We start from the raw sequence: 14025 nt of genomic DNA, 5'->3' as shown, positions 1-14025 counted from the left end.
TAACAATACCATGTCAATACTATAACAATACCATGACAGTACCATAACAATACCATGACAGTACCATAACAATACCACGTCAATACTATAACAATACCATGTCAGTACCATAACAATACCATGTCAATACTATAACAATACCATGACAGTACCATAACAATACCATGACAGTACCATAACAATACCACGTCAATACTATAACAATACCATGTCAATACTATAACAATACCATGACAGTACCATAACAATACCATGTCAATACTATAACAATACATTAACAGTACCATAACAATACCATGACAGTACCATAACAATACCACGTCAATACTATAACAATACCATGACAGTACCATAACAATACCATGACAGTACCACGACAGTACCATACCAATACCATGTCAATACTATAACAATACCTTGGCAATGACAGTATAACAATACCATAACAAATACTAAGCAATCTTATAATAATACCATGACAGTACCATGACAATACCTTGGCAATAATAGTAAAACAATACCATAACAGTATCTTAACAATATTATAATAAAAACCTTGACAAAATGGAAAAGGGAGGAATAGACAAATGATGTTACAAACAATAGTTCCACATAAATCTCAGGTGCTCCAGTGCTTCTTACCTTTAACAGCGTTATACATGTTATAATAGTACTAATTCTACTTGAACCACACACTCATTTTTTATTGTAAGAGAAAAAAAAAGAATTAATCTAGAACAGAGTCTCCCGTGATGCATCAAAATTTGTAATACACGTATTTTAATAGAAATTAACAATGCGTGCAATATTTTGTACTTTAATTTGAATAGAACATATTATACGACTTGACATAACAGAAGTTATATCAAAGGTCAATTTGTTTTAACATTAACAGAACAATTACATACATTTTTATCTCCTTTTCATTGTATTTTGTATTTTTGTAATGAAGTTTCACTATTTATATCCGTTTAAGGATTTTCCGTTTGTGAACAAACAACAGGGTGTGTCACTCTGTTACGTGATCAACTTACTACAATCGTAACAAGTATGGAAAAATTTTTGAGTGTTTTACCACAAAAATGTTGTTTGTTACAAACTGGATCCTCATCTTCTTCTGGTAATACGTCAGTTCCGTGCATGCGGACACGATCACATCAAACAACCGTCAAACACGTCAACAGCTCGACTGCCTCACCAACGTATTTTCATTGCAGAAATGGAATAACATCAAACGTCTTCGATGATATTGAAGCTGACGCAATATCATACAGAGACCAGGAGACACCGCACAATAAAACTCGACTTCCACCATGGTGCTGTCAACACAAAGACGGAACGACATCAAACTCCCGAAGTGCGCTATCGGGTACTGCCAAAACATATAGAAACCCGGACACATCAGAAGTCACCACAAACGATGTACCCTCGCCACCGTTGTGTTGTCAAAACCGAGACGGAACAACAAGCACCTTGAGTGCTCTAACAGTTGAAGCCACAAGATACAGGTATGATGATTGCTATACCGTCAAATCTCTCTACTTTCAGTCGAACACTGCCACTACATGTAGCTCTGCAGACACGCATACCTTGAACGCAAGGATGGAAAACTTGGAAACAGCGCTTAATTTACTGCAAAATAACTGTAAACGTATGGAACAGGCAATGAACCAACAAGTTGAAAAGGTCATCGAAATTATAGCAAATGATATCGATAAAGAAGACGTCATAAGGATGTTTCTGGATTATAATGTGAAAGACTTTACCAAGTTAAGAAACAAGAGACTGAAAGATGCTGTACAATTCATGACGAACTGTTCGAAAACAATGAGGAATGCATTGATGCAACAAACATCTGCGATTAAGAAACTGAGTGATGCTTATCAACGGACAAAGGTATAACTAATATTTCATTGTCTAGCTCATTGAACATATCAACGGATTACTATTTTTTTTTAATTTTCTAGCTCATTGAACATACGTATACACGTTAAAAAATTAAGTTTTGAAAGACTTGCAACTTCATGTACTTTCAGTTGCCTTATGGTTTGAAAATTTGCACTGAAATATTTCTCATAAATCTGATATACGGTTCTTATGTTATTGCTTGAATAACGTCCAGTGGCAAATATTTCATGCACATCCGGGACGAGTAAATTTGATATCCGTGTTGACATTTTTATCAAAAACTCATTCGGACGGCATTCTTAATAAAAGCCAACAAGACCCTATATTGTTATTATTCTGTGATTTGTCGACTTTTAAGTAAGATAAAACTTTTGATTGATTAGATGAGGAGAGCCTAACAGCGATGTTTTTGTATCTGATCTGATTATGTTAAATGTATAAGACTAAGGTGATACAGGATATAGTTAAAACTTACATTTCATTTAACGTGTTTAAATATCGGTCGATTGCTACTCGAATTTTATGCTCTATATCTTCCCCATAAATAAAAGGTTCTATATTTAAATTTAAACGTACTAGTGACTGTTACTTACAATTATTCAAACTAAAATAGTTTAAAATTTTTAAACAAATCTATATTATATGTTATTCGGGATCCTCACTTCCGCTCGAACCAACATGCAAAAAACTATCATATAAATGCTAAGTATATGAGAAATAAATAAAATAAAAAGTGTTTCCAACACACTAGTTGTAAACTCAAATTTTTTTTTTATTTGAAATTAATAAAAAAAAACAAATGTATATGCTGTAGACGAATCATGGTTCAATCTTGAAAAGTCGACGAACAATGACTGAAAAGGGGGGTGGCAAAAATATTTAGATTTCTTATCAAACTAAGTCCAAATAAATAGGGAATGTGTCTATGGGCCACAAATGCCCCCGCTTGTAAATATACATGAGTCAACTTCCACATACAGATACAGTATTCAAGTAGTTAAGACCGTTTTGTGATTATAAGCATTATGTATAAGTTTCATAACATTTGGTTAAGACAAACTAAAGTTAGAGAACGGAAACGACAGATTTAGCAATGGTTTCCATTTATAAAGGGGCATAACTCAAGAACGGTAAAAGTGACGCCACCCAATTTCAAACTTGATTTGTGTTTTGTGGTAATAAGCATCTTGTTTAAGTTTCATAACATTTGGAAGAGGCAAACAAATGCTAGAGAACGGAAACGGAAAATTCAGCAATTTTTATGTTTATAAAGGGGCATAACTCATGAACGGTAAAAGTGACGCCATCCAATATCGAAGTTGATCTGTGTTTTGTGGCAATAAGCATTTTGTATAAATTTTATAACATTACTAATGTTGGAAAACGGAAACGAAAAATTCAGCAATTTTTATGTTTATAAAGGGGCATAACTCATGAACGGTTATAGTGACGCCACCCAATTTCGAACTTGATCTGTGTTTTGTGGCAATAAGCATTGTGTATAAGTTTGATAACATATGGTAAAGGCAAACTAAACTTCGGTTACAGAACAGAAACGAAATATTTAACAATTGTTATGTTTATAAAGGGGCATAACTCATGAAATGTAGTAAGCATTGTGTATAAGTTTTATAACATTTGGTTGAGGCAAACTAAAGTTAGAGAACGGAAGCCAATTTTTGGGACGTACGGACAAGTGTAACACTTCATGCCCCCTCCGCTACGGTGGTGGCATAAAAAGACGAAGTCTCAAAACTGTGTTTTCTTTTTTTTTTGTGTATATACGTATGTATATTTATTTTTATTCATTTTTACAACAACAAAAAAACTAGAAAATGAGCCGGGGTTCACCTTTCAATATGCCGTTGATTATTATTGAACATGTTTGTGATTAAATTATTGCCAAACATAACTATTTACAGACGCCTAAAATGGGAAAATACGAATTGGACAGCCATGTAAGTCAATGGTTAGAGAACGATGGAAGACGAGCAATAATTACAGAAACACCACTAACAGTTACAACGAATTTAAACGTTTTAGAAGATGATAAAGATGATATGAGTATTGCCGCCCCGACACCATGTTTGAACGGAACCAGACAGGTCATCCATTGCAATACCGTAAGTCAGAGAATAGACAAACCAGATTACTTAACTATGGATGACAGAAATAACAATAATTACATTCATTCAAATAACCAGAGAACACAAGCTAGTTCAAATAGGAGTCATTTAAGATGTCCATTGCTTTGCGATCTAAAAGGAATATATGTGTGAGTCCCCCCTCCCCCAAGTGCATGCTGTTCATATTTTTGTGGAAAAGTTGTATCATATGGAACATTAGGGCATTCTTAAAATATTGCAGAGTTCATTCCAGTTTGATATTCTTTACATGCAATATTCATTGTACATAAATTGTATATGTATTTAGTTCGAACACATGTTACCTCGACGCTATATTGCCTTTCGCGCTAAGGTGGCGCAAAGTAAACACACATCAATCAACCGACCAATCAAACAATGTTATGCCACAGTAATGGATATAGGCTCGAACTGAATAAAAGGAAAGTGTACGTAAGCAATACACCTTTAAAAAGTGCCATATTTGTTCAATTAAGTCAATACGAAGATGGGACAGTAATAAATTAAAGGTCAGAACCACTTCAAAACCCGGTAGTATACTCGTGCTTCGAAAGGGATATTCGTCCCGGTTTTCTTGTTCTTCTGGTGGCATCTGTTGTTATTCTCAGGACTGAACAGTTTGGTGACATGTCGTGAACAAGGAAACGATGATGGAATTGAGGTTACTACGTGACTACGTAAAATATAAATCGTTAATCAGATTAATTATCGGCTTCAGGTTGACCATGGGTAGTTTCATTGTTTTCCTTTAAGATGAAAGCAATGTCACTTCATTTGTTGAATGTCAATTGAAGTTTAGGGCGTGGAATTTTTTTAACTTAAAGCAAAATTTCCATGTGCTCTTTTGTAAATATGACCATATATTCTTCAGATTCTGAAATGGAGAATACAGGAATTAATGTTATACACTGCAGTTTTACATGTATGTAATGGCCTCTATATATGCGTCTGAAGCTACCAGACTCAAGCTGGCAGCCACTTTCATCGGCCAATCAAGATAGCAGCCACTTTTTTCCAGCAGCCAATTTTGACGATATGTCTAAAAACCAAAAAACTGCGTGAGGCTCAAACGTTCCAAAAATCGCTAAATCTTAGTTAAATGCAATCTAACAGCGGAAATCGACAATTTCACGGTTTCTGCTAATTTCTAAAGCATTTCATTCCGTTTTAAATATGTATGTAAGCGGCCTGTCCTTTATTTGACATTCGATAATTGATATTCAATATCTAACCGACTGCTAGCCGTCGGTTCAATATTTAAATTTACTTGAAAATCACTATAAAGCCTGAGGGAAAAGATACCATTTTATGACCCCTTCAAGCTGTCATAAAATTTCGTTGTCCTCGAATATAAACCCTGATACAAGTTGTATATTTGTCTTTATGTTATATAGATTTTTATCAATAAAACATTACAGAGGATTCACCAAAGATGTAATTTAATATATAAAATATGAAACAAAATCCAATTACTCCAGAAACATATAGAAATATACATAGAAATACTTATGGAAAGCCAAAAAAGAAAAGAAATTAATAGTGACCACCTACCAGAGACTGCTTAAATGACGGTGACCACCCTAAGACGACTTTGGACCTCTGTTGTGGCTAGACGGGCCCGGATCCCAGAAAAATATTTAAGTGGCAAATAGCTTGGATCAATACCTTTGAAATGAGCTAGGTCCGATTCGGAACTTTGCCGTAGGGATATGTCGAGGAGTACCGAATGTGTGGTTGATATGGAAAATACGTAAATTGGCAACTTTGAACCTCTGTGGTGGCCAGACGGGCCCGGATCCCAGAAAAATATTTAAGTGGGGAATAGCTTGGGTCAATACCTTTAAAATGAGCTAGGTCCGGTTCGGAACTTTGCCGTTGATATATGCCGAAAAGTACCGAATGTATGCATATGGTTAATACGGAAAATTACGTTAAGGGGCACCTTTGAACCTCTGTGGTGAACAGACGGGCCCGGATCCCAGAAAAATATTTAAGTGGCAAATAGCTTGGATCAATACCTTTGAAATGAGCTAGGTCCGATTCGGAACTTTGCCGTAGGGATATGTCGAGGAGTACCGAATGTGTGGTTGATATGGAAAATACGTAAATTGGCAACTTTGAACCTCTGTGGTGGCCAGACGGGCCCGGATCCCAGAAAAATATTTAAGTGGGGAATAGCTTGGGTCAATACCTTTAAAATGAGCTAGGTCCGGTTCGGAACTTTGCCGTTGATATATGCCGAAAAGTACCGAATGTATGCATATGGTTAATACGGAAAATTACGTTAAGGGGCACCTTTGAACCTCTGTGGTGAACAGACGGGCCCGGATCCCAGAAAAATATTTAAGTGGCAAATAGCTTGGATCAATACCTTTGAAATGAGCTAGGTCCGATTCGGAACTTTGCCGTAGGGATATGTCGAGGAGTACCGAATGTGTGGTTGATATGGAAAATACGTAAATTGGCAACTTTGAACCTCTGTGGTGGCCAGACGGGCCCGGATCCCAGAAAAATATTTAAGTGGGGAATAGCTTGGGTCAATACCTTTAAAATGAGCTAGGTCCGGTTCGGAACTTTGCCGTTGATATATGCCGAAAAGTACCGAATGTGTGTTTAATACGGAAAATTACGTTATGGGACACCTTTGAACCAGCTCTGTGGTGGCCAGACGGGCCCGGATCCCAGAAAAATATTTAAGTGGGGAATAGCCTGGGTCAATACCTTTGAAATGAGCTAGGTCCGGTTCGAAACTTTGCCGTTGGTATATGCCGAAAAGTACCGAATGTGTGTTTAATACGGAAAATTACGTTATGGGACACCTTTGAACCTCTGTGGTGGCCAGACGGGCCCGGATCCCAGAAAAATATTTAAGTGGGGAATAGCTTGGGTCAATACCTTTAAAATGAGCTAGGTCCGGTTCGGAACTTTGCCGTTGATATATGCCGAAAAGTACCGAATGTATGCATATGGTTAATACGGAAAATTACGTTAAGGGGCACCTTTGAACCTCTGTGGTGAACAGACGGGCCCGGATCCCAGAAAAATATTTAAGTGGCAAATAGCTTGGATCAATACCTTTGAAATGAGCTAGGTCCGATTCGGAACTTTGCCGTAGGGATATGTCGAGGAGTACCGAATGTGTGGTTGATATGGAAAATACGTAAATTGGCAACTTTGAACCTCTGTGGTGGCCAGACGGGCCCGGATCCCAGAAAAATATTAAAGTGGGGAATAGCTTGGGTCAATACCTTTAAAATGAGCTAGGTCCGGTTCGGAACTTTGCCGTTGATATATGCCGAAAAGTACCGAATGTATGCATATGGTTAATACGGAAAATTACGTTAAGGGGCACCTTTGAACCTCTGTGGTGAACAGACGGGCCCGGATCCCAGAAAAATATTTAAGTGGCAAATAGCTTGGATCAATACCTTTGAAATGAGCTAGGTCCGATTCGGAACTTTGCCGTAGGGATATGTCGAGGAGTACCGAATGTGTGGTTGATATGGAAAATACGTAAATTGGCAACTTTGAACCTCTGTGGTGGCCAGACGGGCCCGGATCCCAGAAAAATATTTAAGTGGGGAATAGCTTGGGTCAATACCTTTAAAATGAGCTAGGTCCGGTTCGGAACTTTGCCGTTGATATATGCCGAAAAGTACCGAATGTGTGTTTAATACGGAAAATTACGTTATGGGACACCTTTGAACCAGCTCTGTGGTGGCCAGACGGGCCCGGATCCCAGAAAAATATTTAAGTGGGGAATAGCCTGGGTCAATACCTTTGAAATGAGCTAGGTCCGGTTCGAAACTTTGCCGTTGGTATATGCCGAAAAGTACCGAATGTGTGTTTAATACGGAAAATTACGTTATGGGACACCTTTGAACCTCTGTGGTGGCCAGACGGGCCCGGATCCCAGAAAAATATTTAAGTGGGGAATAGCTTGGGTCAATACCTTTAAAATGAGCTAGGTCCGGTTCGGAACTTTGCCGTTGATATATGCCGAAAAGTACCGAATGTATGCATATGGTTAATACGGAAAATTACGTTAAGGGGCACCTTTGAACCTCTGTGGTGAACAGACGGGCCCGGATCCCAGAAAAATATTTAAGTGGCAAATAGCTTGGATCAATACCTTTGAAATGAGCTAGGTCCGATTCGGAACTTTGCCGTAGGGATATGTCGAGGAGTACCGAATGTGTGGTTGATATGGAAAATACGTAAATTGGCAACTTTGAACCTCTGTGGTGGCCAGACGGGCCCGGATCCCAGAAAAATATTAAAGTGGGGAATAGCTTGGGTCAATACCTTTAAAATGAGCTAGGTCCGGTTCGGAACTTTGCCGTTGATATATGCCGAAAAGTACCGAATGTATGCATATGGTTAATACGGAAAATTACGTTAAGGGGCACCTTTGAACCTCTGTGGTGAACAGACGGGCCCGGATCCCAGAAAAATATTTAAGTGGCAAATAGCTTGGATCAATACCTTTGAAATGAGCTAGGTCCGATTCGGAACTTTGCCGTAGGGATATGTCGAGGAGTACCGAATGTGTGGTTGATATGGAAAATACGTAAATTGGCAACTTTGAACCTCTGTGGTGGCCAGACGGGCCCGGATCCCAGAAAAATATTTAAGTGGGGAATAGCTTGGGTCAATACCTTTAAAATGAGCTAGGTCCGGTTCGGAACTTTGCCGTTGATATATGCCGAAAAGTACCGAATGTATGCATATGGTTAATACGGAAAATTACGTTAAGGGGCACCTTTGAACCTCTGTGGTGAACAGACGGGCCCGGATCCCAGAAAAATATTTAAGTGGCAAATAGCTTGGATCAATACCTTTGAAATGAGCTAGGTCCGATTCGGAACTTTGCCGTAGGGATATGTCGAGGAGTACCGAATGTGTGGTTGATATGGAAAATACGTAAATTGGCAACTTTGAACCTCTGTGGTGGCCAGACGGGCCCGGATCCCAGAAAAATATTTAAGTGGGGAATAGCTTGGGTCAATACCTTTAAAATGAGCTAGGTCCGGTTCGGAACTTTGCCGTTGATATATGCCGAAAAGTACCGAATGTATGCATATGGTTAATACGGAAAATTACGTTAAGGGGCACCTTTGAACCTCTGTGGTGAACAGACGGGCCCGGATCCCAGAAAAATATTTAAGTGGCAAATAGCTTGGATCAATACCTTTGAAATGAGCTAGGTCCGATTCGGAACTTTGCCGTAGGGATATGTCGAGGAGTACCGAATGTGTGGTTGATATGGAAAATACGTAAATTGGCAACTTTGAACCTCTGTGGTGGCCAGACGGGCCCGGATCCCAGAAAAATATTTAAGTGGGGAATAGCTTGGGTCAATACCTTTAAAATGAGCTAGGTCCGGTTCGGAACTTTGCCGTTGATATATGCCGAAAAGTACCGAATGTGTGTTTAATACGGAAAATTACGTTATGGGACACCTTTGAACCAGCTCTGTGGTGGCCAGACGGGCCCGGATCCCAGAAAAATATTTAAGTGGGGAATAGCCTGGGTCAATACCTTTGAAATGAGCTAGGTCCGGTTCGAAACTTTGCCGTTGGTATATGCCGAAAAGTACCGAATGTGTGTTTAATACGGAAAATTACGTTATGGGACACCTTTGAACCTCTGTGGTGGCCAGACGGGCCCGGATCCCAGAAAAATATTTAAGTGGGGAATAGCTTGGGTCAATACCTTTAAAATGAGCTAGGTCCGGTTCGGAACTTTGCCGTTGATATATGCCGAAAAGTACCGAATGTATGCATATGGTTAATACGGAAAATTACGTTAAGGGGCACCTTTGAACCTCTGTGGTGAACAGACGGGCCCGGATCCCAGAAAAATATTTAAGTGGCAAATAGCTTGGATCAATACCTTTGAAATGAGCTAGGTCCGATTCGGAACTTTGCCGTAGGGATATGTCGAGGAGTACCGAATGTGTGGTTGATATGGAAAATACGTAAATTGGCAACTTTGAACCTCTGTGGTGGCCAGACGGGCCCGGATCCCAGAAAAATATTAAAGTGGGGAATAGCTTGGGTCAATACCTTTAAAATGAGCTAGGTCCGGTTCGGAACTTTGCCGTTGATATATGCCGAAAAGTACCGAATGTATGCATATGGTTAATACGGAAAATTACGTTAAGGGGCACCTTTGAACCTCTGTGGTGAACAGACGGGCCCGGATCCCAGAAAAATATTTAAGTGGCAAATAGCTTGGATCAATACCTTTGAAATGAGCTAGGTCCGATTCGGAACTTTGCCGTAGGGATATGTCGAGGAGTACCGAATGTGTGGTTGATATGGAAAATACGTAAATTGGCAACTTTGAACCTCTGTGGTGGCCAGACGGGCCCGGATCCCAGAAAAATATTTAAGTGGGGAATAGCTTGGGTCAATACCTTTAAAATGAGCTAGGTCCGGTTCGGAACTTTGCCGTTGATATATGCCGAAAAGTACCGAATGTATGCATATGGTTAATACGGAAAATTACGTTAAGGGGCACCTTTGAACCTCTGTGGTGAACAGACGGGCCCGGATCCCAGAAAAATATTTAAGTGGCAAATAGCTTGGATCAATACCTTTGAAATGAGCTAGGTCCGATTCGGAACTTTGCCGTAGGGATATGTCGAGGAGTACCGAATGTGTGGTTGATATGGAAAATACGTAAATTGGCAACTTTGAACCTCTGTGGTGGCCAGACGGGCCCGGATCCCAGAAAAAATATTTAAGTGGGGAATAGCTTGGGTCAATACCTTTAAAATGAGCTAGGTCCGGTTCGGAACTTTGCCGTTGATATATGCCGAAAAGTACCGAATGTGTGTTTAATACGGAAAATTACGTTATGGGACACCTTTGAACCAGCTCTGTGGTGGCCAGACGGGCCCGGATCCCAGAAAAATATTTAAGTGGGGAATAGCCTGGGTCAATACCTTTGAAATGAGCTAGGTCCGGTTCGAAACTTTGCCGTTGGTATATGCCGAAAAGTACCGAATGTGTGTTTAATACGGAAAATTACGTTATGGGACACCTTTGAACCTCTGTGGTGGCCAGACGGGCCCGGATCCCAGAAAAATATTTAAGTGGGGAATAGCCTGGGTCAATACCTTTGAAATGAGCTAGATCCGGTTCGAAACTTTGCCGTTGGTATATGCCGAAAAGTACCGAATGTGTGTTTAATACGGAAAATTACGTTATGGGACACCTTTGAACCTCTGTGGTGGCCAGACGGGCCCGGATCCCAGAAAAAATATTTAAGTGGGGAATAGCCTGGGTCAATACCTTTGAAATGAGCTAGGTCCGGTTCGAAACTTTGCCGTTGGTATATGCCGAAAAGTACCGAATGTGTGTTTAATACGGAAAATTACGTTATGGGACACCTTTGAACCTCTGTGGTGGCCAGACGGGCCCGGATCCCAGAAAAATATTTAAGTGGGGAATAGCCTGGGTCAATACCTTTGAAATGAGCTAGGTCCGGTTCGAAACTTTGCCGTTGGTATATGCCGAAAAGTACCGAATGTGTGTTTAATACGGAAAATTACGTTATGGGACACCTTTGAACCTCTGTGGTGGCCAGACGGGCCCGGATCCCAGAAAAATATTTAAGTGGGGAATAGCCTGGGTCAATACCTTTGAAATGAGCTAGATCCGGTTCGAAACTTTGCCGTTGGTATATGCCGAAAAGTACCGAATGTGTGTTTAATACGGAAAATTACGTTATGGGACACCTTTGAACCTCTGTGGTGGCCAGACGGGCCCGGATCCCAGAAAAATATTTAAGTGGGGAATAGCCTGGGTCAATACCTTTGAAATGAGCTAGGTCCGGTTCGAAACTTTGCCGTTGGTATATGCCGAAACTGGAGCTAAGGGTGTCTACTACATGCCTGAATCTTTATTTATACTAAAATATGTGCAGGTAAGCCAAAAAAATATTTAATCGACCCCTACCCCCAATTTGGATAGCCAGACAACAATATTGACCATACCAACCCCGGATCTTTTCACCCTAGGGACCAAACTGAGCCTATCATTGGTCTATACAAGGTGTCATTTTCACCGTAAAGGCCTTGGCTAACTTTAAGATGTGTTTTCCAACATAAATAGTTGCCTTTCTAAAAGGAAAACACGAAAAAACAATCATAAAAGCCTAGAAAAAAAACATAAAGGCAACTACCCATAAGAGTGAAAATCTTCCCCCAGCACCGCCCAGACATGCCATTGGGGTATATTATAGCTCAAACTAATGCTTAGGGTGTCTACTACATGCCTGAACCTTTATTTATACTAAAATATGTGAACGTAAGCCAAAAAAATGTTTAATCGACCTCTACCCCCAATTTGGATAGCCAGACGCCAATATTGACCATACCTACCCCGGATCTTTTCACCCTAGGGACCAAACTGAGCATATCATTGGTCTATACAAGGTGTCATTTTTACCGTAAAGGCCTTGGGTATCTTTACGATGTGTTTTCCAACATAAATAGTTTCCTCATTAAGCGGAAATCACGATAAACCATCATAAAAGCATAGAAAACCAACATAAAGGCAAATATCCATCAAAGTAAAAAAATTCCCCCCAGCACCGCCAAGGCATGCCATTGGGGTATATTATAGCTCAAACTAATGCTTAGGGTGTCTACTACATGCCTGAACCTTTATTTATACTAAAATATGTGAACGTAAGCCAAAAAAATGTTTAATCGACCTCTACCCCCAATTTGGATAGCCAGACGCCAATATTGACCATACCTACCCCGGATCTTTTCACCCTAGGGACCAAACTGAGCATAGCATTGGTCTATACAAGGTGTCATTTTCATCGTAGAGGCCTTGGCTAACTTTAAGATGTGTTTTCCAGCATAAATAGGTTCCTCATTAAGCGGAAAACACGATGAACCATCATAAAAGCATAGAAAACCAACATAAAGGCAAATATCCATAAGAGTGAAAATAGTCTCCCAGCACCGCCCAGGCATGCCATTGGGGTATACTATAGCTCAAACTAAAGCTAAGTGTGTCTACTACATGCCTGAATCTTTATTTATACTAAAATATGTGAACGTAAGCCAAGAAATTATTTAATCGACCCCTACCCCCAATTTGGATAGCCAGAGGCCAATATTGACCATACCTACCCCGGATCTTTTCACCCTAGGGACCAAACTGAGCCTATCATTGGTCTATACAAGGTGTCATTTTCATCGTAAAGGCCTTGTCAAACTTTAAGATGTGTTTTCCAACATAAATAGGTTCCTCATTAAGTGGAAAACACGATAAACCATCCTAAAAGCCTAGAAAACCAACATAAAGGCAAATATCCATAAGAATGAAAATATTTTCCCAGCGTTGCCCAGGCATGCCATTGAGTTATACTATAGCTCAAACTAAAGCTAAGTGTGTCTACTACATGCCTGAATCTTTATTTATACTAAAATATGTGAACGTAAGCCAAGAAATTATTTAATCGACCCCTACCCTCAATTTGGATAGCCAGAGGCCAATATTGACCATACCTACCCCGGATCTTTTCACCCTAGGGACCAAACTGAGCCTATCATTGGTCTATACAAGGTGTCATTTTCATCGTTAAGGCCTTGTCAAACTTTAAGATGTGTTTTCCAACATAAATAGGTTCCTCATTAAGTGGAAAACACGATAAACCATCCTAAAAGCCTAGAAAACCAACATAAAGGCAAATATCCATAAGAATGAAAATATTTTCCCAGCGCCGCCCAGGCATGCCATTGGGTTATACTATAGCTCAAACTAATGTTCAGGGTGTCTACTACATACCTGAAACTTTATTTATACTAAAATACTTGAACGTAAGCCAAAAAAATATTTAATCGACCTCTACCCCCAATTTGGATAGCCACACGCCATTATTGACCGTACCTACCCCGGATCTTTTCACCCTAGGGACCAAACTGAGCATATCATTGGTCTATACG

General features: G+C 39.8%; 1 protein-coding gene across 1 annotated transcript; it reads left to right on the top strand.

The window, feature by feature from the left end:
* The first annotated feature begins 946 nt into the window (after positions 1 to 946).
* LOC139527360 (uncharacterized) lies at positions 947 to 4951 on the top strand. Its single transcript, XM_071322749.1, has 2 exons — positions 947 to 1896; positions 3831 to 4951. The coding sequence occupies exons 1-2, from the start codon at positions 1051 to 1053 to the stop codon at positions 4185 to 4187; spliced, it is 1203 nt and encodes a 400-aa protein (XP_071178850.1). The 5' UTR covers positions 947 to 1050; the 3' UTR covers positions 4188 to 4951.
* Positions 4952 to 14025: the final 9074 nt, after the last annotated feature.

The sequence above is a fragment of the Mytilus edulis genome, chromosome 6 (genome assembly GCF_963676685.1).
Source record: "Mytilus edulis chromosome 6, xbMytEdul2.2, whole genome shotgun sequence".
Lineage (NCBI taxonomy): Eukaryota > Metazoa > Mollusca > Bivalvia > Mytilida > Mytilidae > Mytilus > Mytilus edulis.
The sequence above is the reverse complement of the archived record's forward strand: the minus strand, read 5'-3'. Positions and strand labels throughout refer to the sequence as shown.

Coding starts and splice junctions, on each gene's coding strand:
- LOC139527360 (XM_071322749.1), top strand. CDS start 1,051: ATGGAAAAATTTTTGAGTGTTTTACCACAAAAATGTTGTTTGTTACAA. Junction 1,897..3,830: donor ATGCTTATCAACGGACAAAG/GTATAACTAATA, acceptor AACTATTTACAG/ACGCCTAAAATGGGAAAATA.